We start from the raw sequence: 26,261 nt of genomic DNA on the forward strand, positions 1-26,261 counted from the left end.
TCTCATCATAGAAGGCAATTAGGTTAGTCAGGCATGACTTGCCCTTGGTGAATCCATGCTGACTGGTCCTGATCACATTCCCCTCCTTTAAGTGGTTCAGAATTGATTCCTTGAGGACTTGTTCCATGATTTTTCCAGGGACTGAGGTTAGACTGACTGGCCTGTAGTTCCCTGGATCTTCCTTCTTCCCTTTTTTAAAGACGGGCACTACATTAGCCTTTTTCCAGTCGTCCGGGACCTCCCCTGATCGCCATGATTTTTCAAAGATAATGGCCAATGGCTCTGCAATCTCATCGGCCAACTCCTTTAGCACCCTCGGATGCAGCGCATCCGGCCCCATGGACTTGTGCTTGCCCAGCTTTTCTAAATAGTCCCGAACTACTTCTTTCCCCGCAGAGAGCTGGTCACCTCCTCCCCATACCGTGCTGCAGAGTGCAGCTGTCTGGGAGCTGACCTTGTCTGTGAAGACAGAGGCAAAAAAAGCATTGAGTACACTAGCTTTCTCCACATCCTCTGTCACTAGGTTCCCTCCCTCATTCAGCAAGGGGCCCTTGGAGCACTAAGTGTCTATCGATAGTATTGGTTGGGAACTGTCCATTTGAATGTAAATTAGAATCCGGGGGCACCTTATAGACTAACAGACGTTCTCTTGCATCCGACGAAGTGGGTATTCACCCACGAAAGGTCATGCTGCAAAACGTCTGTTAGTCTATAAGGTGCCACAGGATTCTTTGCTGCTTTCATTGAATAATGAAAATGTAATTTTTTCAGTGTGTGAAGAGCAATCAATCTGCTTCTCCCATGAGAACAGCCTCCACTACTGCATGCAGTGTGTCATATTAATGTTGTCTCTCCATGTAGGTATTTCTACTGCAACCATCACCCGAGATCCTGGGAACACACAGAAAGTCAAGGGAGCATACTCTAAACGCAGAAGACACCCTTATGCCTCAGAGTTGGAAACTTTCTCCTCTACGCTATGTCAGATTCGAACACAACTGACTTCAGAAACCCCTCCACCTTTATCCTACTTGGCATTCCTGGCCTAGAGACAGCCCATGTCTGGATCTCCATTCCCTTCTGTGCTATGTACGCCATAGCCGTGTTGGGGAACTTCACCATCCTGTTTATCATTAAAAGGGATCCGAGCCTCCACGAGCCCATGTTCTATTTCCTCTGCATGCTGGCCGTCACCGACTTGGTTATGTCCACATCAACCCTACCCAAAATGCTGAGCATCTTCTGGTTCAATTCCAGGGAGATCAGTTTCAGTGGCTGCCTCACCCAGATGTATTTCATTCACTGCTTCTCAGCGATGGAGTCTGGAATCCTCGTGGCCATGGCTTTTGATCGCTACGTGGCCATCTGCCATCCCCTGAGACATTCCACCATCCTGACAAACTCTGTTGTGGCCAAGATAGGCCTAGCCGTGGTGCTGCGCAGTGGCATAAACACATTACCCTATCCCTTCCTGGCGAGGCAGTGGCCATATTGCAGAACCAATATCATCCCCCACTTTTTTTGTGGGCATATGGCTGTGGTGAACCTGGCCTGTGCTGACATCCGCATCAGTAGTTACTATGGCCTGTTTGATCTTCTCTCTGTGATTGGAATGGATGTATTTTTTATCGCTGTGTCTTATACTCTGATCCTCCGTGCCATCTTCCACCTCCCCACAAAGGATGCCCGGCTCAAAACTTTTGGGACCTGCATCTCTCATCTTTGTGCCATCTTAGCTTTGTACATCCCAGATTTCTTATCCTCTCTCATGCTGAGGTTTGGCCACAATGTGCCCCGACACTTCCTCGTTCTCATTGCCAGTGTGTACCTGCTGGTGCCCCCCATGATACACCCCGTCATTTATGGGGTGAGGACCAAACAGATCCGGGGCAGGCTGCTCCAGCTCTTTATTTCATAAGGAGACCTAAATGTTTTCTCCTTGTGCTCTGGATCTCAGATTGAGCTCCGTGCAGAGTTGGCTTGTGCATGATGCTGGGGCCTCTTCCCTGAATCACTTACTGGACAGTCAAAGTGAGATTAAACCCTTCCCTGTCCTTACTGTGCTCTGTCAATGTGATGAACTTGGGAGTCATATTATGTACACTACACTGGGTTGTGACCTTTCTAATTGCTCTTAGCTGAATGCCTGAAATTACAATCTTTCCCCATCTCTTCTTTCAAGCCTCGACCCTGCTGTCAAGTATCAGAGCGGTAGCCGTGTTAGTCTGGATCTGTAAAAGCAGCAAAGAATCTTGTGGCACCTTATAGACTAACAGACGTTTGGTAGCATGAGCTTTCGTGGGTGAATACCCACTTTGTCAGATGCATCTGACGAATACCCTGCTGTGTGTCTTCTCCCCAATGCCCTGCCCTTGTCACTAACTCTGTATAGAGAGAGAGACCCTATCAGGACTCCCGGGATCTATCTCAGCTCTGAGAGGGGGGTGGGGTATAGTGGGTAACAGCAGGAGGCAGATACATCTGTGGTCTAAATAAGAAGATCAGAATGGCCATAATCGGTAAAACCAATGTTCCACGTGCCAGGTGCTTCAGAGGGAATGAACAGAACATGGAAATCAGCCTGTGATTCATGCGGAGCAGCTGAGCAGAAGGAGGCAGAAGCCCTGAGTCTGGGCTGTCTCAGATTCATCTGGCAGGAGTTCAAGCCTTCAGCCCCAGTAGGCGCCACTTGGGAAAGGGCACAGCTCAAGCTGCCCTGGCAGCAGCGACAGAAGACACCCTCAGTTCATGCTGCCCCAGACCTTGCCGCAGCCACAGAGCAGAGACAGGAGCTGTGGGGGGCGACGGGGAGAGAAGCCCTACTCATTTGTTTCCCCTCCACCTTCCATACTGCACCCACCAGGGGTTGCCTCCTTTCCCCTGTCCTTAGATGAACCTTATGTGGTGGGGTTTTTGCCTCCCTGCTTCACCATTTAGGGGCTGATCTCTTCCTTCCATCTCCCTTTCCCTTTCTGGAGATAGAGACGTGGTGTGCAGTGCCACCAGTACAGTCACTGCAATGGTGGTCTTCTCCCTCTTTGCCCAGAGGATCATCATAGGTCCATGACACCATCCCCCACTGTTCTGCGGGATGAGCTTCACCGTTTTCTGGTGGACACCTGCAATTTCAAGGGTAAGGTGAAGCTCCCTCTCCAGTGTTGGGGAGACTTCTGTCTCGTCTTCTGGGCCACCAGGGCTGTTTTGGAGGAGTGGAGGGGAACTGGGAGGCAGGACATCCTGATCTACCGGTGGGCTCGCAACTTCTGTGACAAGCCGTTCAGGTGGGTCAGTGATTGTTGCAAGACCGGATGGGGATTCCATTCTCATGAGGATCCACCTCGGCCCTCAATGTTATGAAGGTTGAAGAAGCCAAAACTCTTTCTCTTACCATGGCTGCCTGCAAGCCGAATTCTGTTGCCCAGTCGAGCCTATGTGATGTCTCACGCCAAACCATCAGGCACCCAATATAAGAGTCAAAATGCGACCTTGTAGCAAAAGCATATGTGCTATGTAATGTGAATCACTTGATTCAGTGTGAAATAGTCTTCCCTTTGTTCTCTAAAATGTATCTTTTTGAATACTACTCTCCCTTTCTTTCATCCCGCAGCTGTAAATGTTTCTACGCTCCCTCTATCATCTCCATCCCAGAGGCTAGTGCAGATTAGAAGGCAAAAAAAACGCACTCGCGACGAGATGTTCTCAGAGCTCATGCAGTCCTCCCACACTGAAAGAGCTCAGCGGAACACAGGGAGACAAACAATGGCCGAGCCCAGGACAGCGTTAAATGAACGTGATGAGAGGAGGGAGAATCACGCTGAGAGGAGGCAGGATGCAATGCTGAAGCTAATGGGGGAGAAAACTGACTGCTCAGGCATCTGGTGGAGCTGCAGGAAAGGCAGCAGGAGCACAGACCACCACTGCACCCCCTGTGTAACCTCCTGACCTCCTCCCCAAGTTCCATATCCTCCTCACTCAGATGCCCAAGAACACTGGCGGGAGGCTACGGGGCACCCAGCCAGTCAGAGGACTGCCCAAGCAACAGAAGGCTGGCATTCAATACGTTTTGAACTGTAGTGTGGCCTTGTCCTTCCCTCCTCCCCTCATCCACCACCACACCCGGTGCTTCCCTGCTCACCCACCCCTCCCGGGCTACCTTGCGAGTTTTCCCCCTATTTGTGTGATGAATTAATAAAGAATGCATAATTTGGAAACAACAATGACTTTATTGCCTCTGAAAGTGGTGATCGAAGGGGTGAGGTCAGCTGGGTTACACAGAAGTACAGTCATCCAAGAGGGCGGGTTTTCATAGACTCATAAACTGTAAGGTCAGAAGGAACCATTATGATCATCTAGTCTGACCTCCTGCACAATGCAGGCCACAGAATTTCACCCACCCACTCCTGTAACAAACTCCTAACCTATGTCTGAGTTATCGAAGTCCTCAGATTGTGGTCTGAAGACCTCAAGCTGCAGAGAATCCTCCAGCAAGTGACCCGTGCCCCATGCTGCAGAGGAAGGCAAAAAACCTCCAGGGCTTCTGCCAATCTGCCCTGGAGGAAAATTCCTTCCCAACCCCAAATATGGCGATCAGTTAAACCCTGAGCATGTGGGCAAGATTCACCAGCCAGCACCCAGGAAAGAATTCTCTGTAATAACTCAGATCCCATCCCATCTAACATCCCATCACAGACCACTGGGCACACTTACCAGCTGATAATCAAAGATCAATGGCCAAATGAATTGCCAAAATTAGGCTATCCCATCATACCATCCCTTCCATAAACGTATCAAGCTTAGTCTTGAAGCCAAATATGTCTTTTGCCCCAACTACTCCCCTTTGAAAGCTGTTCCAGAACTTCATGCCTCTAATGGTTAGAAACCTTCATCTAATTTGAAGTCTAAACTTCCTAGTATCCAGTTTATATCCATTTGTTCTTGTGTCCACATTGGTACTAAGCTTAAATAATTCCTCTCCCTCCCTAATATTTATCCCTCTGATATATTTATAAAGAGCAATCATATCCCCCCTCAGCCTTCTTTTGGTTAGGCTAAACAAGCCAAGCTCTTTGAGTCTCCTTTCATAAGACAGGTTTTCCATTCCTCGGGTCATCCTAGTAGCCCGTTTCTTAACCTGTTCCAGTCTGAATTCATCCTTCTTAAACATGGGAGACCAGAACTGCACATAATATTCCAAACGAGGTCTCACCAGTGCCTTGTATAAGGGTACTAACACTTGCTTATCTTTGCTGGAAATACCTCGCCTGATGCATCCTAAAACCACATTAGCTTTTTTGATGGCCATATCACATTGGCGGCTCATAGTCATCCTGTGATCAACCAATACTCCGAGGTCCTTCTCCTCCTCCGTTACTTACAACTGATGTGTCCCCAATTTATAACTAAAATTCTTGTTATTAATCCCTAAACACATGACCTTGCTCTTTTCACTATTCAATTTCATCCTATTACTATTACTCCAGTTTACAAGGTAATCCAGATCTTCCTGTAGGATATCCCAGTCCTTCTCTGTGTTAGCAATACCTCCCAGCTTTGTGTCATCCGCAAACTTTATTAGGACACTCCCACTTTTTGTGCCAAGGTCGGTAATAAAAAGATTAAATAAGATTGGTCCCAAAATTGATCCTTGAGGAACTTCACTAGTAACCTCCTTCCAGCCTAACAGTTCACCTTTCAGTACGACCCGTTGTAGTCTCCCCTTTAATCAGTTCCTTATCCACCTTTCAGTTTTCATATTGATCCCCATCTTTTCCAATTTAACAAATAATTCCCCATGTGGAACCATTTCAAATGCCTTACTGAAATTGAGGTAAATTAGATCAACTGTGTTTCCTTTGTCTAAAAAATCTGTTACCTTCTCAAAGAAGGAGATCTTTGAGATGAGGTAGGTTTGGCACGATCTACCTTTTGTAAAACCATGTTGTATTTTGTCCCAATTACCATTGACCTCAAAGTCCTTAACTACTTTCTCCTTCAACATTTTTTTCCAAGACCTTATATACTACAGATGTCAAACTAACAGACCTATAGTTACTCGGATCACTTTTTTTTCCCTTTCTTCAAAATAGGAACTATGTTAGCAATTCTCCAGTCATACGGTACAACCCCTTAGTTTACTGATTCATTAAAAATTCTTGCTAAAGGACTTGCAATTTCATGTGCCAGTTCCTTTAATATTCTTGGATGAAGATTATCTGGGCCCTCTGATTTTGTCCCGTTAAGCTGTTCGAGTTTGGCTTCTACCTCGGATGTGGTAATATCTACCTCCATATCCTCATTCCCATTTGTCATCCTATCATTATCCCTAAGCTCCTCATTAGCTTCATTAAAGACTGAAGCAAAGTATTTGTTTAGATATTGGGCCATGCCTAGATTATCTTTAACCTCCATCAAGGAGAAACAAAGAGAACTGTCACACCATAGCCTGGCCAGTCATGAAACGGGTTTTCAAAGCTTCTCTGATGCGCCGCATGCTCTGCTGTACTGTTCTAATCACCATGGTGTGTGGCTGTGCATAATCGGCCACCAGGCAATTTACTCAACCTCCCAACCAGCCATAAATGTCTCCCCCTTACTCTCACAGATATTGTGGAGCGCACAGCAAGCAGCAATAACAATGGGAATATTGGTTTTGCTGATGTATAACCTAGTCAGTAAACTGCGCCAGCGAGATTTTAAATGTCCAAATGCACATTCTACCACCATTCTGCACTTGCTCAGCCTATAGTTGAACTGGTCCTTGCAACTGTCCAGTGTGCCTGTGCATGGCTTCATGAGCCAGGGCATTAAGTCTGCACTGCTACAGACTAGGAACCGAATGGTTGGGCAGGAGTTCTGCAGAAAAGGACCTAGGGGTTATGGTGGATGAAAAGCTGAATATGAGTCAACAGTGTGCCCTTTTTGCCAAGAAGGCTAATGGCATTTTGAGTTGTATAAGTAGGGGCATTTCCAGCAGATCGAGGGATGTGATCATTCCCCTCTATTCAGCACTGGTAAGGCCTCATTTGGAGTACTGTGTCCAGTTTTGGGCCACACACTACAAGAAGGATGTGGATAAATTGGAGAGAGTCCAGCGGCGGGCAACAAAAATGATTAGGGGGCTGGAGCACATGACTTATGAGGAGAGACTGAGGGAACTGGGATTGTTTAGCCTGCAGAAGAGAAGAATGAGGGGGGATTTGATAGCTGCTTTCAACTACCTGAAAGGGGGTTCCAAAGAGGATAGATCTAGACTGTTCTCAGTGGTAGAAGATGACAGAACAAGGAGTAATGGTCTCAAGTTGCAGAGAGGGAGGTTTAGGTTGGATATTAGGAAAAACTTTTTCACTAGTAGGGTGGTGAGGAACTGGAATGGGTTACCTTGGGAGGTGGTGGAATCTCCTTCCTTAGAGGTCTTTAAGGTCAGGCTTGACAAAGCCCTGGCTGGGATGATTTAGTTGGGTTTGGTCCTGCTTTGAGCAGGGGGTTGGACTAGATATCTCCTGAGGTCCCTTCCAACCCTGAGATTCTATGATTCTATGAAGGGGTAGACTGGGTCCCCAAGGATAACTATAGGCATTTCAACATCCCAACATTTATTTTCTGGTCTGGGAAGTTAGTTCCTTCTGGCAGCTGTTAAAACAGATCAGAGTTCCTGAAGATGTGAGCGTCATGCACCTTTCCCGGCCATCCCACGTTGATGTTGGTGAAACGTCCCTTGTGATCCTCCAGTGCTTGCAGCACCATTGAAAAATACCCCTTGTGGTTTGCTTACTGGCTGCCACTGGGACTGCCTCTGGCCTTCTACTCAGATGAACCAGAGGAACCCTTATAGATCCAGGTTCTGTTCCCAGCTGGTTCATGCCATGCAGGAAGCTCCAGGGACAGGGAGGAACTAGGGCATGGCAGGCTCAGGGGAGGGGGTGGGAAAGTGTTTGCCTACAACAAGGATCGTTCTGCTGGAACCTCAGAGGGAAAGAGGGAATGTCCCAGGAGCTGCTGGAGGAATGAGACTGAGGGCTGGTCTACACTAAGTGGGGGGGGTCGAACTAAGGTACGCAAGTTCAGCTACGCGAATAGTGTAGCTGAACTCGAACTACCTTAGTTCGAAGTACTCACCCGTCCAGACGCCGCGGGATCAAAGTCCGCGGCTCCCCCATTGACTCCGCCACCGCCGTTCACAGTGGTGGAGTTCCGGAGTCGACGGGAGCGCGTTCGGAGTTCGAACTATCACATCTAGATTAGACGCGATAGTTCGAACTCCGAGAAGTCGAACGCTACTCGTCGACCCGGCAGGTAAGTATAGATGTACCTCAGTCTCCTTGATTCCTCTGCAGCAGGGGGAAGCTGCATGGTCCCAAGAGCTGGGGTGGTTGAGACCAGTTCCTCCACTGCAGCTGAAGGCAGAGTCTCCCCAGGGAGGGAGAGGTGTGTATTACCTGTCAGGGAGAAAATGTCCAGATTACAGCTATACGAGGGACATACCCATTGCTAGGAAGCTTAGGAAGATGTGTCCCAGAGGGGAGAAAAGAGAAGGGTGGTAGAATACAAGAAATGGCTGGGGAGGTGGGTGAGACTTCCTTTAACACTGCAGCAGCAGGAGGCAACAGCACCTCAGGAAGGGAGGGGGTGGAGAGCCTCCCAGTGAGACAGCTGTCCAGTCTGTTAGCTGTGAGCCCTTCACAACTGAACAGGGGACAGGTCCCACCCTAGAGAGCCAAGGGGTATGTGTTTTGGGGAGGGGGCAGAGGGGGAATCTGCGAAAGGAATAGTGGGATTACAGGAATGTGCGTCCAGGCACTCAGCCTGTGACTCAAGTTTTGAGAGGGGACTGTGTCACTGGCCTCCTGGAGGGGAGCAGTCACACAACTGACCTCTTGGGGATGGAGAGAGGGGTGACAGAGGGTACCCCAATCCAGCTCTATGGCGTGCTTGTGAAAATGAACTGTCTCTTTAGAATCATAGAATCAAAGAAAATTAGGGTTCAAAGTGAGATCAGGAGGTCATCTAGTTCAACCCAATGCTCATAACAGGGCCAGAGCCAACTAAATCATCCCAGCCAGGGCTTTGTCAAGCCTGACCTTAAAAACATCCAAGAATGGTGATTCCAACACCTCTGTAGGTAACCCATTCCAGTGCTTCACCACCCTCTTAGTGAAATAATGTTTCCTAATATCCAACCTACATCTCCCCCACTGCAACTTGAGACCATTGCTCCTTGTTCGGTCATCCGCCACCACTGAGAACAGCTGAGCTCCATCCTCTTTAGAACACCCCCACACACATACACACACAGATAGTTGAAGGCTGCTATCAAATCTCCACTCATTCTTTTCTACCGCAGACTAAACAAGCAAACTTCTCTCAGCCTCTCTTCATAAGTCATGTTCCCCCAACCCCCTAATCATTTTAGTTGCCATCCTCTGGACTCTCTCCTATTTGTTCACATCCTTTCTGTAGTGTTAGAGGGGAATAATCACTTCCCTCGATCTGCTGGCAATGCTCCAGCTAATGCAGCCCAATATGCCGGTAACCTACTCGGTAACAAGGGCACACTGCTGACTCCTATCCAGCTTCTCATCCACTCTAATCCCCAGGTCCTTTTCTGCAGAAATACTGCTTAGCCACTCTGTCCCCAGCCCATAGAGGTGCATGGGAATCTTCCATCCTAATTTCCGGACTCTGTACTTGTCCTTGTTGAACCTCATCAGATTTCTTCTGACCCAATCCTCCAATTAGTCTAGGTCACTCTGGACTCTATCTCTACCCCCCCCCAGCATATCTACCTCTCCCCCCAGCTTTAAGAGAGGATGTAGATCTGACTGAATAAATTGTTGTCTGTGAAAATGCTAATGACCCTCCTGACAGAGGGGAGGAAGAAATTCCCTGTGCTGGTAAGACACAGGAAGGGGCCATGAAAGGGCTGCTGGAAGAAGGCACAACGCTTTGCCCAGAGAGCACTGATCACCGTCACAACCCTCTAGGAAAAGTGTTTGGAGTGGGGATTGCAGGGAAAGTCCAAGAGGGGTGAACTTTTGCCATGACAATAACTCTAGATTGGAAGGTAGGTTCAGTGAGGGCTGGACACCATGCAAAGTGCTCTTACATCATGAAATGATCAGACCCTTGAATACCAAATTCTCAGTGAAGACCTTGAACTGAGATCCCCCCTGAAGGGGACACTGAGGGGTAAGGAAAGCCAATAACTAAGCAGATGTTAAGGTTCAGGAAGTAGCTGAAAGCCAAAATGTAATTTCAACAAACCACACTGTGGTGTAATAAACATACCTGGAAACACCTAGCTGTAATAAAAGATTTGATCTTATTGGTAAATATCATGATGGAAAGTTAGTTGCTAACGGTAAATTTTATGACAAAAAAATTTAGCACTGATAGTAAACCTATGAAAAGGTGAAGCAGGAATGATTTTGAGAGAAAGCTTTCAACAAGATGCCGTACATGGCTATTGCTTCCCAGAGAACACCTGTTCAAAGGCTCAAAGCTTGTAAGAGGAGGGAAATGAAATATACCTGATCTGTTGTCTGGAAGGGGAAACTGAGGCACAACACCTCATGGCATTGATGAATCCATGTAGTGAGTTACAACTAGTTGAAAAAACACAATGGTTAACAACGTTACACAGAAAGTGCCCTAGACAACTTCTGATATCACTAGGCTCATCTACAAAGTGTTGACAGGTACATACAAGTTTGGAAGAACACCTGTTGATAACACGACAATGTTTGGGAGTTGTATGGTCAAAAAGTAAAGAGAGCCTTGAGCACACTGCTTCTGCATCAGCCACTGACTAACACTCCTGCAGTGAACTAAGGGGAGAAGTGTGACATGCTGTGCCCCAAAACAACACCTTGGAAGCCCCATATTTACCTTGGTGATATGATTATGAAGTGATTTTTTATAAAGTATATAAAATATGTGTTGTATTTGTATACATGTATCAAATGTATACAAATATCTAAAGTTCTGAAAGCATTGAAGGGCTTGTGACCAGCTCCTGTACTCCGGACTCCATCTTGTGCCTGTACTTTTCCACTGACTGTGCTGGGGGCTTTTGCTTGGAAAAATGAAGCTCCCTCTACATGGCAGAAACTATAAAATGTGGAAGTAACATCATCACTTGGCCTCACTTCCCAAACAATTCAACACCAAAGACGTTAGAACCTGGGACTGAACTGGGGCTGTGGTCCCAGGCTGAAGGGATTCTGGCCTTGCATGGAAGATTGGTGGATTGCTTGTACCATCAGGGTGACACACGGCTTGATTCAAAGCCTGTCTAGTCTACAGAACTTAGATTGTGGTTTTGTTTATTTCCCAGATTTCAACTTTGTTCTTTACACTACTACTTATAATCACGTAAACAATCGATCTTTCTGTAATTAATAAATCTGTTTGATATTATTTTCCTTAATACAGAATGTTGTCTGAAATGTAAAAAGGGAATCTGCTCAGGCTGTCGTATTGTCCTCTCCACATTAAGGGAGGGGCAGACTGGGAAATAAACGTACACTGGTCAGGATTTTGGCCAGAGCAAGACGGAACAGCCCTTGTGTCCTAGGCTGGAGAGTTGGGGGGAACTGGCTGGAGCCTCTCTATTCTAGTTTCATGGCTGGCTAGTGAAATCATTCATGTAATCATAGAATCATAGAATCTCAGGGTTGGAAGGGACCTCGGGAGGTCATCTAGTCCAAACACCTGCTCAAAGCAGGACCAAACCCAACTAAATCATCCCAGCCAGGGCTTTGTCAAGCCTGACCTTAAAGACCTCTAAGGAAGGAGATTCCACTACCTCCCTAGGTAACCCATTCCAGTTCCTCACCACTCCACTAGTGAAAAAGTTTTTCCTAATGTCCAACCTAAACGTGCCCCTCTGCAACTTGAGACCATTACTCCTTGTTCTGTCATCTTCTACCACTGAGAACAGTCTAGATCCATCCTCCTTGGAACCCCCTTTCAGGTAGTTGAAAGCAACTATCAAATCCCCCCTCATTCTTCTCTTCTGCAGACTAAACAATCCCAGTTCCCTCAGCCTTTCCTCATAAGTCATGTGTTACAGCCCCCTAATCATTTTTGTTGCCCTCCGCTGGACTCTCTCCAATTTATCCACATCCTTCTTGTAGTGTGGGGCCCAAAACTGGAGACAGTACTCCAAATGAGGCCTCACCAGTGCTGAATAGAGGGAAATGATCACATCTCTCGATCTGCTGGAAATGCCCCTATTTATACAACTCAAAATGCCATTAGCCTTCTTGGCAACAAGGGCACACTGTTGACTCATAGTCAGCTTTTCGTCCACCGTAACCCCTAGGTCCTTTTCTGCAGAACTGCTGCCCAGCCATTCGGTCCCTAGTCTGTAGCAGTGCATGGGATTCTTCCGTCCTAAGTACAGGACTCTGCACTTGTCCTTGTTGAACCTCATCATATTTCTTTTGGCCCAATCCTCTAATTTCTCTAGGTCCCTCTGTATCCTATCCCTACCCTCCAGCGAATCAACCACTCCTCCCAGTTTAGTGTCATCTGCAAACTTGCTAAGGGTGCAGTCCACACCATCCTCCAGATCGTTAATGAAGATATTGAACAGAACCGGCCCCAGCACTGACCCTTGGGGCACTCCACTTGATACCGGCTGCCAACTAGACATGGAACCATTGATCACAACCCGTTGAGCCCAACCATCTAGCCAGTTTTCTATCCACCTTACCGTCCATTCATCCAGCCCATACTTCTTTAACTTGCTGGCAAGAATACTGTGGGAGACTGTATCAAAAGCTTTGCTAAAGTCCATAAATAGCACATCCACTGCTTTCCCCTCATCCACAGAGCCAGTTATCTCATCATAGAAGGCAATTAGGTTAGTCAGGCATGACTTGCCCTTGGTGAATCCATGCTGACTGTTACTGATCACTTTCCCCTCCTTTAAGTGGTTCAAAATTGATTCCTTGAGGACCTGTTCCATGATTTTTCCAGGGACTGAGGTGAGACTGACTGGCCTGTAGTTCCCTGGATCTTCCTTCTTCCCTTTTTTAAAGATGGGCACTACATTAGCTTTTTTCCAGTCATCCGGGACCTCCCCCGTTCGGCATGATTTTTCAAAGATAATGGCCAATGGCTCTGCAATCTCATCGGCCAACTCCTTTAGCACCCTCGGATGCAGCGCATCCGTCCCCATGGACTTGTGCTCGTCCAGCTTTTCTAAATAGTCCTGAACTACTTCTTTCCCCACAGAGAGCTGGTCACCTCCTCCCCATACCGTGCTGCAGAGTGCAGCTGTCTGGGAGCTGACCTTGTCTGTGAAGACAGAGGCAAAAAAAGCATTGAGTACACTAGCTTTCTCCACATCCTCTGTCACTAGGTTCCCTCCCTCATTCAGCAAGGGGCCCACACTTTCCTTGACTTTCTTCTTGTTGCTAACATACCTGAAGAAACCCTTCTTGTTACTCCTAACATCTCCGGCTAGCTGCAACTCCAAGTGTGATTTGGCCTTCCTAATTTCACTCCTGCATGCCTGAGCAATACTTTTATACTCCTCCCTGGTTATTTGTCCTATCTTCCACTTCTTGTAAGCTGTTTTTTTGTGTTTAAGATGAGCAAGGATTTCACTGTTCAGCCAAGCTGGTCGCCTGCCATATTTACTTTTCTTCCTACACATCGGGAAGGTTTGTTCCTGCAACCTCAATAAGGATTCTTTGAAATACAGCCTGCTTTCCTCGACTCCTTTCCCCGTCATGTTATACTCCCAGGGGACCTTGCCCATCAGTTCCCTGAGGGAATCGAAGTCTGCTTTTCTGAAGTCCAGGGTCTCTGTTCTACTGCTCTCCTTTCTTCCTTTTATCAGGATCCTGAACTCGACCATCTCATGGTCACTGCCTCCCAGGTTCCCATCCACTATTGCTTCCTCTACTATTTCTTCCCTGTTTGTGAGCAGCAGGTCAAGAAGAGCTTTTCCCCTAGTTGGTTCCTCCAGCACTTGCACCAGGAAATTGTGCCCTACACTTTCCAGAAGCTTCCTGGATTGTCTGTGCACTGCTGTATTGCTCTCCCAGCAGATATCGGGGTGATTAAAGTCACCTATGAGAACCAGGGCCTGTGATCTAGCAACTTCTGTTAGTTGCTGGAAGAAAGCCTCGTCCACCTCATCCCCCTGGTCCGGTGGTCTGTAGCAGACTCCCACCACGATATTACCCTTGTTGTTCATACTTCTAAATTTAATCCAGAGACTCTCAGGTTTTTCTGCAGTTTCATACTGGAGCTCTGAGCAGTCATAGTGCTCTCTTACATACAACACAACTCCCCCACCTTTTCTGCCCTGCCTATCCTTCTTGAACAGTTTATATCCGTCCATGACAGTACTCCAATCATGTGAGTTATCCCACCAAGTCTCTGTTATTCCAATTACATCATAATTCCTTGACTGTGCCAGAACTTCTAGTTCTCCCTGCTTGTTCCCCAGGCTTCTTGCATTTGTGTATAGGCATGTAAGATAACTCACTGATTGTCCTGGTGTCCCAGTATGGGGCAGGAGCCCTCCCCTCTTGCACTCACCTACTTGTGCTTTCTCCCGATATCCCACTTCCCCACTTACCTCGGGGCTTTGGTCTCCTTCCCTCGGTGAACTTAGTTTAAAGCCCTCCTCACTAGGTTAGCCAGCCTGCTTGCAAAGATGCTCTTCCCTCTCTTCGTGAGGTGGAGCCCGTCTCTGCCTAGCAATCCTTCTTCTTGGAAGACCATCCCATGGTCAAAGAATCCAAACCCTTCTCTCCGACACCATCTGCGTAGCCATTTGTTGATTTCCACGATTTGACGGTCTCTACCCTGGCCTTTTCCTGCCACAGGGAGGATAGACGAGAACACCACTTGCGCCTCAAACTCCTTTATCCTTCTTCCCAGAGCCACGTAGTCTGCAGTGATACGCTCAAGGTCATTCTTGGCAGTATCATTGGTGCCCACGTGGAGAAGCAGGAAGGGGTAGTGATCCAAGGGCTTGATGAGTCTCTGCAGTCTCTCCATCACATCGTGAATCCTAGCCCCTGGCAAGCAGCAAACCTCTCGGTTTTCCCGGTCAGGGCAGCAGATAGATGGCTCAGTCCCCCTGAGGAGAGAGTCCCCGACCACCACAACCCTCCTCCTCCTTTTCTTGGAAGTGGTGGTCGTGGAACCCCCATCCCTAGGATGTTGCATCTCATGCCTTCCAATCAGTGGTGTCTCCTTCTGCTCTGTTTCCTCAGATGTATCCTCCACTCCACTCTCTGCACTAGTACCTGCAGAGAGGACATGAAAACTGTTGCTCACCTGCATCTGTGTTTCTGGTACATGGACGTTTCTGGTACTCTTTCCTCTTCTGGAAGTCACATGCCGCCAATTATCCTTGCTGGTCTTCTGTCCCCGCTGCGTAGCCTGCTCTGAATTTTCAGAACTTTGTGCCCGCTGAAGCTGATCCTGATGTCTATCCAGGAAATCCTCATTTTCTTTTATGGAACGCAGGGTTGATATTCGTTTCTCCAGACCTTGAACCTTCTCTTCCAATATGGAGATCAGCTTGCACTTTGTACAGACAAAGTCGCTTCTATCCTGTGGAAGGAAGACAAACATGGCGCATCCTGTGCAGGTCACAACAGCACATGTAACTGATACATGTAACTGTATCAGTCACAACAACACATGTACAAGATACATGTAACTGTAGCTGGGTGTGTTCTTGGCTGTGCATAGCTGTGTAAGTGCAAGACCTGAGAGGATTGCAGCTTGTCACAGCCTCACAGTGTGAGAGGGGCCCAGACTGGTTTACCAGAGGGCTCGGCGGTCCCCAGTTCCAGGTTGCACCCCAGGGAATTCCTTCCCCCCCGCCCCAGTGAACAGGCCCTGTAAGACTGGGAGTCCATTTTCCTGTTGATATGTGGTCACTTACTGATAGAAAGACCGTGGTTATGGAAGGGAAGTCAGGACACTTGGGTTCTGTCAGCCCATGTCTGTGTGACCTTGGAAAAGTCATGTCTCCCCGTGCCTCAGTTTACAGGTCGGTGAAATGGGGATGGTTCATAGTGACTTTTCTTTGCTAGGTGTTTTGAAGATACACCAATGAAAGCCACTACACAGTATAATGATAGTTACTGATGAGAAATAGTGATCTCCGATCCCTCAGCGACAGCCCCATGTGTTTGCTCTAAGTGCTTGTGTCTCCTCTTAGTCAACTTACTTCGGATCTCTCTGTCTACTATCTACCCATCTATCCTGAGAATTAGGCATTATCCCTAATTTTCTTTCTCATCAACTATAATTTTTAAATACATACAAACAAACGTACGGAGCAGCCAGTTCCTCTATGACTCAGTGCAAAACCCACGAGTTTTCATCTCCCTTTGGGAAGGTTCCTTAATTGCTGTTTACTCCTAAAGCTGGATAATTAGCACAGAAGTGGAGAGTTGCTTGTCTACAGCCTGTTTACACTCAGATCCTCCCTTCTCCTCTAGAGGCTGAGCGAACCCCACTGGGATTACACGGAGCTATATTAGAAACTGTGCACACCGTTTGTCGGCTCTCGGCATGGGATGCTGCTGCAGATGCTGGCTTGAGAGAGGTGTGGGTCATCGATACCTGAGTGGGATTCCTAAGGAGGACACTTCTGTCTCAGAATTCACAGGTACCCATCTCTTGCTGAGATGCTCACCTGATCGGCAAACCCTGTGAAACTTGGGTGTGGAGGGATAGAAAGTAAGTCTGTGGTCCTTTCCGCTCTGCACAACCATGACACATCCCAGGGCCCTTGCCATAAGTGATGAGTTTGCTAAAGAATCACTGGCCAAAATGTCACTAATTTCTGGGCACCCCTGCTCATCCTGCCTGATAGCCTCCAGCCCTAAGGTGGTGCATTTCAGTGGCACAGTGAATCCTTCAGGATGTAAGGTGTTAGCAAATGTGCAGTACAAGGCAAATACTGAGACAATGTCCCATGCTTTCCTCAGGCCCCATATTTCTCCTAGCTTCACTCGAGAAGTCTGCTGAACTGTTATACTTGAATGTTTTTTTAAAAAAAACACAATACTTCTTGACATAGATATGCAACACGTGATATTTCAGAACAAACTCCAAAAATCTGGCAAATTTATAAGCAACCTGAAATGAGTTCCTCTAATGGAAGGTGTCAGACAGCCTTAACTACAGGTGATGCCACCAACACCACATACAATGATCAATCTATTTGTGAATCCCAAGCTTCTATACTCTTCGCTCCAATAATGTTGGTAAGAAGCAGTTCTGCAGGCCAAATAGGAATTATGGAAACAATTACCTTTTCTCAATGTTATATGTTCAGACTTTCAATTTAACTAAATATTTCCTTGTTCATGTTATGAGAAACATTAAATATAAATGCCTGATCTACTTTCTTTATCAATAGATTCATAGGGTTTGAGGTCAGAAGGGACCATTTGATCATCCAGTCTGACCTGCTGTAAAACACAGGCCCATTAAATTTCACTCAGTTACATCTGAATTGAGCCAAAAGACGTGTGCGTGACTAAGGCCGGGTCTACACTAGGATTTTACGTCATAGAATGATAGAGCCATAGAGTTATAACGGAATGCAAAGGACAGCTAGTCTATCCCCCTGACAAGATGCAGGATTTGTTTTGTCTTAGACATCTAAGACTGATGGCCATTCACATGACTTTGTAAAACCTCAACAGATGGAGCTTCCATGACTTCCCTGGAAGTCTGTTCCATTGGCCTCCTGTAGTTAAAGTTTGAAGATTTTTCTGAAATTTAATTTAAATCTGCTATGCTGGAATTTTACCCCATTGACTCTTGTCCTGCCCCTCTGTGGTAAGATAGAATAACTTTTCTCCACCTTTTTATGGCAGCCTTTCAAGTGTTTGAAGACCACTATCATGTCCCCAAGTAATCTCTTCTTTTCCTAGTAAACATCCTGGTTTCTTAGGTTTGCTCATACAATTTGTATTCCATCCCTTGCATAACATTTGTTACTTGTCTATGGATCTTTCCAGATTCTCTACATCCTTTCTATACCTCGGTGAGCAAAATTTGACACATTTCTCCAACTACCACCTAGCCCACATGGAGTAGAGGAATACTATGATGTACTATGATTGCATGTTATATTTCTGCTAATATAACAAAACATAGTATTTGCCTTTTTTGAAACATTTTTCCTAATGTCAAACCTAAACCACCCTTGCTGCAATTTAAGTCCATTGCGTCTTGTCTTCTCTTCAGAGCCTAAGGAGAACACTTTTTCTCCCTCCTTGTAACAACCTTTTAGGTATTTGAAAACGGTTATCCTTTCCCCTCTCAGTCTTCTCTTATTCAGACAAAACAAACCTAGATCTTCCAGTCTTCCCTCATAGGTTGTGTTTTCAAGACCCTTAATCATCCTTTTCTCCAGTTTTTCCTGATCCGTTTGAATGTTTATCTGATTCTCTAAAGACTTGCAACCCCTCTCAACTTAGTATCATCTACAAAATTAACAAGTTTAAACTCTATGACATGATCTAAATCGTTGAAGAAGACATTGAAAAGAACCGGACCCAGAACTGATCCCTGAGGAACCCTACTTGTTATGCCCTTCCAGCATCACTGTGAACCACTGATAACTAGTATCTGGGAGTCTTTTTTCAAACAATTTATGCACACACCTTACAGTAGCTCCATCTAGGCTGTATTTCTCTAATTTGTTAATGAGAAGATCATGCGAGACTGTACCAAAAGCTGTACTAATGTCTACATATACCACTTCTGCTGCTTCCTCACATCCACAGGGCTTGTTACCCTGTCAACGAAAGCTAACAGGTTGGTTTGACACGATTTGTTCTTGATGAATCCATGCTGACTATTATTTATTACCTTATTGTCTTTTAGATGTTTGCAAATTGATTCCTTAATTATTTGCTCCATTATCTTGCCTGGTACAGAAGTGAAGCTGAACTGGTCTGTAGTAGCCTGGGTTTCCCTTATTTCCCTGTATATAGATAGGCACTATATGTGCTCTTTTCCAGTCTTCTGGTATCTCCCCTGTCTCCCATCACTTTTCAAAGATAGTAATTAATGGCTCAGATCCCTCCTCACTCAGTTCCTTCGGAGTACTATAGGATCCATTTCGTCAGGCCCTGGTGACTTGAAGACATCTAACTTGCCCAAGTGACTTTTAACTTGTTCTTTCCCTATTTTAGTAGATGAATCTACCCCATTTTCACTGGCATTCTCTATTTCAGGTGTCCAAACACCACCAACCATCTTGGTGAAAACTGAAACAAACAATGGTTAATCACCCTCACTGCTAAATATTTAGCCCTAATTTCAAGCTGGAATTTGCCTGGCTTCAGCTTCCAGTCTTTCGGACTTGCTCAGCCTTTGTCTGGTAGATTACAGAGCCCATTATTACCCGTGATTTTCTCCAAATTAAAGTCTCTGCTTGATCATCTTTTTGATAAGTTAAAGAGATACACACCTTCAAATCTAACGATCCAGCATTTACTCTTATCCTCCAATCATTTCTGTGGGTCTCCAAGTTTTAAACATCTTTTTTCAAATGTGGACCCCAGAACTGGATGCAGTTTGTTTCACCAATCCCATGTGTTTCACCAATCCTTCCCCTGCTCCAACTCACCAACTCAATATTTTCCACTATTAAATCAATGGTCTCTGAGAAATCAAGGTTTGTTGCATCAGTGTCGTTCCCTTGATCAACCATTGTGTACTCTCATAATAGGATGAAATCAAGTTTATTTGACAAGATCTGTTTCAGTTAAATGCAGTTGGTGACTGGTATTACTTATATATCTAACTAATCCCATACCAGCTTCTCCATTGTTTCTTAACCTTGTCAATTCTTTTATAAAAACAAAACAAAACTCTTTCTGTTTATTTTTTAATACTTTATATATAACACAGGAATTGACATAAATCTTTTCCAGGATTTCATTTGTTCTTAATATAATCAATAACCTCGTTTTTGTGATCCATAGCCCTGCCACACATGGAGTGTTCCCAGATGTCTTAATGTTCTTTATCAATTTTCCTAACTTCTGATTTCTATTGCTGGCCAGCTATTTCCCCTTTTTCCTCATTGTTACATATTGCTTCCCTCCCTCTAATTCTTGCCTTCACTTTACCACTGAACTGAGTTTTTACCCAAAGTTGTTCACTTTGTTGACTCTGGAATTGAGAGTTTTCTGATATCTAATCAAATGTTATCAAAGAATTACCAATATTCATTCATATTTTTCTGTCTAAATTTTTCCTCTCAATCAGTTTTGCTGACAATTTCCCTCATCTTCAGGAAATTAGTCCTCTTGGAGCACTAAGTGTCTATTGATAGTACTGGTTGGGAACTGTCCATTTGAATGTAAAACAGTTTCATTTTTTTATTTTACTCTCCTATATCATATGTCCTCATCTTTGTCTCTTGTGAAAAATAAAGAGTCCCAGACTTTTCTATCCTTAATAGACACTGGGTGACTAAAACTGAACACATTCCCAAATATGTTATGCTCTATCCCATATCTTGGGATATGAACATTCTTTTGTTTTGTTCACTGCTGCAAATGAGCAGGTGTTTCTCTTGAGCTGCTATCAATGGTTCCCAGGTCCTTCCCCTGAAGTATGTTCTAGTTGGGATGTTTCTTCCAGCACGTCATCTCAAAGGTTTGTTTTTTTTCCCCTCTCTGATTTCGAGCAACTGGTTGAATGGGGAACTCCCTTCACTATGGACTCCCTATCCTGGCTCTCATTGCATAAAAGAACAATGATAGATAAGCAGTACCCACCCTTGTGTTTCCTGCTAGTGCCTCTTAAGGTTCCCCCACCACAAAGTGTAGGAATTCTTAATGCAGGGCGCACAATACAAATATGGAATTGGATTTAGTAGGGTCATTGTTCACAGTTATTTTCTCTGAATAATGAAAATGTCATTTTTCAGTGTGCATAGAGCAATCAATCTGCTTCTCCCATGACAACAGCCTCCACTACTGTATGCAGTGTCTCATATTAACGTTGTCTCTCAATTCAGGCTTTTCTACTGCAACCATCATCCAAGATACTAGGAGCACACAGAAAGTCAGGGGAATATCAAGTACATGCAGGAGACACCCTTATGCCTTAGAGTTGGATACTTTCTCCCATACTCCATGTCAAATTCCAACACAACCGACTTCACCAACCCCTCCGCCTTCATCCTACTTGGCATTCCTGGCCTAGAGGCAGCCCATATCTGGATCTCCATTCCCATCTGTGTTATGTACACCATAGCCGTGTTGGGGAACTTCACCATCCTGTTCATCGTTAAAAGGGATCCGAGCCTCCAAGGGCCCATGTTCTATTTCCTCTGCATGCTGGCTGTCACCGACTTTGTCATGTCCACATCCACCGTACCCAAAATGCTGAGCATTTTCTGGTTCAATTCCAGGGAGATCAGTTTCAGTGCCTGCCTCACCCAGATGTACTTCGTTCATTCATTCTCAACAATGGAGTCTGGAATGCTTGGCGCCATGGCTTTTGATCGCTACGTGGCCATCTGCCATCCTCTGAGATATTCCACTACCCTGACAAACTCTGCCGTGGCCAAAATAGGCTTGGCCGTGGTGCTGCGTAGTGGCATACTCACATTACCCTATCCCTTTCTGGTGAGGCGGTACCCATATTGCAGAACCAACATCATCCCCCACTTCTATTGTGGGCATGTAGCCGTGGTGAAACTGGCCTGCGCTGACATCCGCATCAATAGTTACTATGGACTTTTTTATCTTTTCTCTGTGATCGGAGTGGATGTGTTTTTTATTGCCGTGTCCTATACTCTGATCCTCTGGGCCATCTTCCGCCTCCCCACAAAGGATGCCCGGCTCAAAACTTTTGGGACCTGCATCTCTCATCTTTGTGCCATCTCAGCTTTGTACATCCCAGATTTATTCTCCTCTCTCATGCAGCGGTTTGGCGACAATGTGCCACTACATTTCCTTATTCTTATTACCAGTGTGTACCAGCTGATGCCCCCCATGATACACCCCATCATTTACGGCATGAGGACCAAACAGATCCGGGACAGACTGCACAGGCTTTTTACTCATAAGTATGCCTAAATGTTTTCTCCATGGGATTTGACTCTCAGATTGAACTCTGTGGTGAGCTGGCTGGTGTATGATGGTGGGGACTCTTCCCCGAATCACTTACTGGACAGGCAGAGACCTGGTATCCCTGGAATTGCAATCTTGCCTCATCTCTTCTGTCAAGCCTCATCCCTGCTGTGTGTCTTCTCCCCAAGGTGCTGCCCCATCACTTGCTCCTGTCTTCTCCTCCCCTTGTCAACTGTGTCTCAGTCATCTCTACAACCAATGTCTTCTCACATCTTACAGCAAGTCACTTAAGGACACTGGTTAGTGTTAACATTGTAATTTTTATTCTTACTTTCTTGCTAACTCTGTGCAGAGAGAGACCCAGTTAGCACTCCTGGGATCTGTCTCAGCTCTGGGAGGGGAGTGGGGTGTAGCGGGATGCAGCAGGGGGCGGCTCTAGGCACCAGCAAAGCAAGCACCTTCTTGGGGCAGCCCATTTGCAGGGTTGGCAGCCAGTAGGGATCCAGCCTGGGAGCTGACAACCAACATGGGGCTCTGGGAGCTGTAGTTCCTTGGTTACCTCCCTGCCTATAGAGCCTGCCCTGGAGCAGGGAAAGAACTATATTTCCCAGCATTCCCTTGGCCACTACCAACTGGAAAGGAAGGAGGGGGACCTCATGCGGCAGCATGTGCTGTGAGTGGAGAGCTGCACTGTGGATGGTGGGGACCATATTTTAACATTCAAAAAAACAGGACACTCCACGGGGAGGGAGGGTAGCTCCACCCTGCCACCATCCACTCCCTCCGACTGCCCCCCACAGAAACACCAACCCATCCAACCCCCCCCCGCTCCCTGTCCCCTGATCACCCCGTCCTGGGACCCCTGCCCCTAACTGCCCCCCAGGACCCCACCCCCTATCTAAGCGCCGCTGCTCCTTGTCCCCAACTGCCCCCTCCTGAGATCCCCCACAAACTTCCCCCCTAGGATCCCACCACCTACCTGTCTCCTGACAAAGCCTGGGACTCCCATGCCTGACCAACCACTGCTTGTCCCCTTACTGCCCCCCCGAACCCCTGACCCATCTAACCCCCCCTTCTCCTTGCCCCTGATTGCCCCCCAAACCTCCACCCCATCCAACCCCCCTGCTCCCTGTCCCTTGACTGCCCCCCACGGAACCTCCTACCCTTCTCCAACCCAGCACCCCCCTTACTGTGCCACTCAGACCAGCATGTCTGGCTCCGCCCAGCTCCAGACACGCTGCTGCACACATGCTGCCGTGCTCCCTCATGGAGCCCACAGCGCCCCGCCATACAGACACACACCCAGCACCTGCCTTCCAGATTTGAACACCTCAAAATTCAGCAGTGCTCAAGCTCAGTTTGGGCAGCTGTTACTTCATTTCTCCCAAATCAAATATACTGATCCACTGTAACTTGCTGTAGAAAAGGTAGGATAAAATTGAGCAAGAAATGCTTCCCAGTGGTTATTAGTACTGGAATTGCTATTTTCAACAGCCATTGCGTTTTTTTGTTTGTTTGTTTAAAAGGAAGACAGTGATATGGCATTGACAAATTCCCCATAGAAAGAAAGAGTGGAACAAAAGAATAATAAAGGCACCTCAACTTTTTCTCATTTATGGAGGACAGTCTTATAATATGCATCCAGATATCCTCCAATCACACAAGCTGAAAATTGTTCCACTTTACTGCAGTTCAGTAACCATATGGGAACCAATCCTGTCTGTGTTCTGTGTACATCTGAAATTCCTGCTGAATGACCCACCCTGGGAGCAAGTTACCAGTGACCCAGGGCTGCGGTGGAAGGAGGGTGCAGGTGGGGGTGGGTGGGGAGAGACCAGGCCTGGGGCGACAGGAGGTGTGTGGGGGGGGGGCAATGGTGGGGGGGCAATGGTGGGGGCCCAGAGCTGGGGCGGCAGGGGGTGTTGGTGTGTGGGGGGGGAGAGCCCAGGGCTGGGGTAGCAGGAGGTTGCGGGGAGGAGCCCAGGGCTGGGACGGGGGGTGGGAGGGGGGGCAGCCAACATTTCTTCTGCTTGGGGTGGAAAAAACCTAGAGCCGGCCCTGGATACAGCAGGAGGCAGAGACATCTGGGGTCTAAATAGGAAGATCAGAATGGCCATGATGGGTAAAACCAATGGTCCATATAGCCCAGTAGTCTTTTGACAGTGCCCAATGCCAGGTGGATAATGCCTAATTCTCAGGATAGATGGGTAGATAGTAGACAGAGAGATCTGGAGTAAGTTGACTAAGGGTACGTCCATACTACCCGCCCGGGTCGGCGGGTAGTGTTCGACTTCTCGGAGTTCGATATATCGCGTCTCATCTAGACGTGATATATTGAACTCCTAGCGCGCTCCCGTCGACTCCGGAACTCAACCACCATGAACGGCGGTGGCGGAGTCATCGGGGGAGCCGCGGACTTCGATCCCGCGGCGTCTGGACGGGTGAGTAGTTCGAACTAAGGTAGTACCTTAGTTCGACCCCCCCCCCCTTAGTGTAGACCAGGCCTAAGAGGAGACACAAGCAGCGGTGGTCAAAAAAGCAAACAGGATGTTAGGAATCATTTACAAAGGGATAGAGGATAAGATGGAAAATATCTTATTGCCCTTATATAAATCCATGGTACGCTCACATCTTGAATACTGTTTACAGATGTGGTCTCCTCATCTCAAAAAAGATATACTGGCATAGGAAAAAGTTCAGAAAAGGGCAGCTAAAATAATTAGAGGTTTGGAACGGGTCCCATATGAGGAGAGATTAAAGAGGCTAGGACTTTTCAGGTTGGAAAAGAGGAGACTAAGGGGGGATATGATAGAGGTATATAAAATCATGAGTGATGTGGAGAAATTAGATAAGGAAAAGTTATTTACTTATTCCCATAATACAAGAACTAGGGGTCACTAAATGAAATTAAAGGGCATCAGGTTTAAAACAAATAAAAGGAAGTTCTTCTTCACACAGCGCACAGTCAACTTGTGGAACTCCTTGCCTGAGGAGGTTGTGAAGGCTAGGACTATAACAGGATTTAAAAGAGAACCGGATAAATTCATAGAAGTTAATTCCATTAATGGCTATTAGCCAGGATGAGTAAGGAATGGTGTCCCTAGCCTCTGTTTGTCAGAGGGTGGAGATGGATGGCAGGAGAGAGATCAGTTGATCATTACCTGTTGGGCTCCCTCTGTTGGTAGACAGGATTCTGGACTAGATGGACCTTTGGTCTGACCCAGTACGGCCGTTCTTATGTTCTTATGTTTTTTGCACTGTGTCCTGTTTTGGGCCCCACACTACAAGAAGGATGTGGAAAAATTGGAAAGAGTCCAGCGGAGGACAGCAAAAATTATTAGGGGGCTGGAGCACATGACATATGAGGAGACGCTGAGGGAACTGGACTTGTTTAGTCTGCAGAAGAGAAGAATGAGGGGGGATTTGATAGCTGCTTTCAACTACCTGAAAGGGGCTTCCAAAGAGGATTGATCTAGACCATTCTCAGTGGTATCAGATGACAGAACAAGGAGCAATGGTCTCAAGTTGCAGTGGTAGAGGTTTAAGTTGTATATTAGGAAAAACTTTTTCGCTAGGAGGGTGGTGAAGTACTGTAATGGGTTACCTAGGGAGGTGGTAGAATCTCCTTCCTTAGAGGTTTTTAAGGTCAGGCTTGACAAAGCCCTGCCTGGGATGATTTAGTTGGGTTTGGTCCTGCTTTGAGCAGGGGGTTGGACTAGATGATCTCCTAAGGTCCCTTCCAATCCTGATATTCTATGATTCTGTGATTCCCTAACTGTGGGCGACACCGAATGGTGTAATGAGGCAGCATGGTCTTGCACTGACCCAGAGGGCGAGGAACCACTGCAAAGCTACCACAAGGAATCTTATGATGGGGGCTGGTATGAGTAATGTGGAACAAGTAAACAAACTGAAAGATCTGATGGGAAACTGTGTAAGGAACAAAGGTGTTACAGGTTTGACTGAATGTTTGACCGTGTTGCTCAGGAGTATTTCTTAAATGTATGTACAGATGATGTAAAACAGTGTCTATGGGACAAAAGGGTGAAAACTGTGGATGAGATGGCTTCTCTAGCAGATGATTTCGAGCAGACACGAGCATCTGTTGTGAATAAACCACGGGGAAAGGGGTATAATTTACCCCGTTCCTCCAATCCTCGACTCAAA

At 46.6% G+C, this 26,261-nt stretch overlaps 2 protein-coding genes across 2 annotated transcripts; both read left to right on the forward strand.

Moving 5' to 3' along the window:
- Positions 1-979: 979 nt before the first annotated feature.
- Positions 980-1,918, forward strand: LOC123362232 (olfactory receptor 52E4-like). The gene has a single exon (XM_045002637.1). It carries the CDS (start codon positions 980-982, stop codon positions 1,916-1,918), a length of 939 nt encoding a protein of 312 aa, XP_044858572.1.
- Positions 1,919-21,101: 19,183 nt separating this feature from the next.
- Positions 21,102-22,100, forward strand: LOC123363177 (olfactory receptor 52K1-like). Its single transcript, XM_045004067.1, has one exon. It carries the CDS (start codon positions 21,102-21,104, stop codon positions 22,098-22,100), a length of 999 nt encoding a protein of 332 aa, XP_044860002.1.
- The last annotated feature ends 4,161 nt before the right edge of the window (positions 22,101-26,261 follow it).

The sequence above is a fragment of the Mauremys mutica genome, chromosome 1 (genome assembly GCF_020497125.1).
Source record: "Mauremys mutica isolate MM-2020 ecotype Southern chromosome 1, ASM2049712v1, whole genome shotgun sequence".
Classification (NCBI taxonomy): Eukaryota; Metazoa; Chordata; order Testudines; family Geoemydidae; genus Mauremys; species Mauremys mutica.

What these genes read in the sequence shown, in the direction of transcription:
- LOC123362232 (XM_045002637.1), top strand. Translation starts at nt 980, where the DNA reads ATGTCAGATTCGAACACAACTGACTTCAGAAACCCCTCCACCTTTATC.
- LOC123363177 (XM_045004067.1), top strand. Translation starts at nt 21,102, where the DNA reads ATGCAGGAGACACCCTTATGCCTTAGAGTTGGATACTTTCTCCCATAC.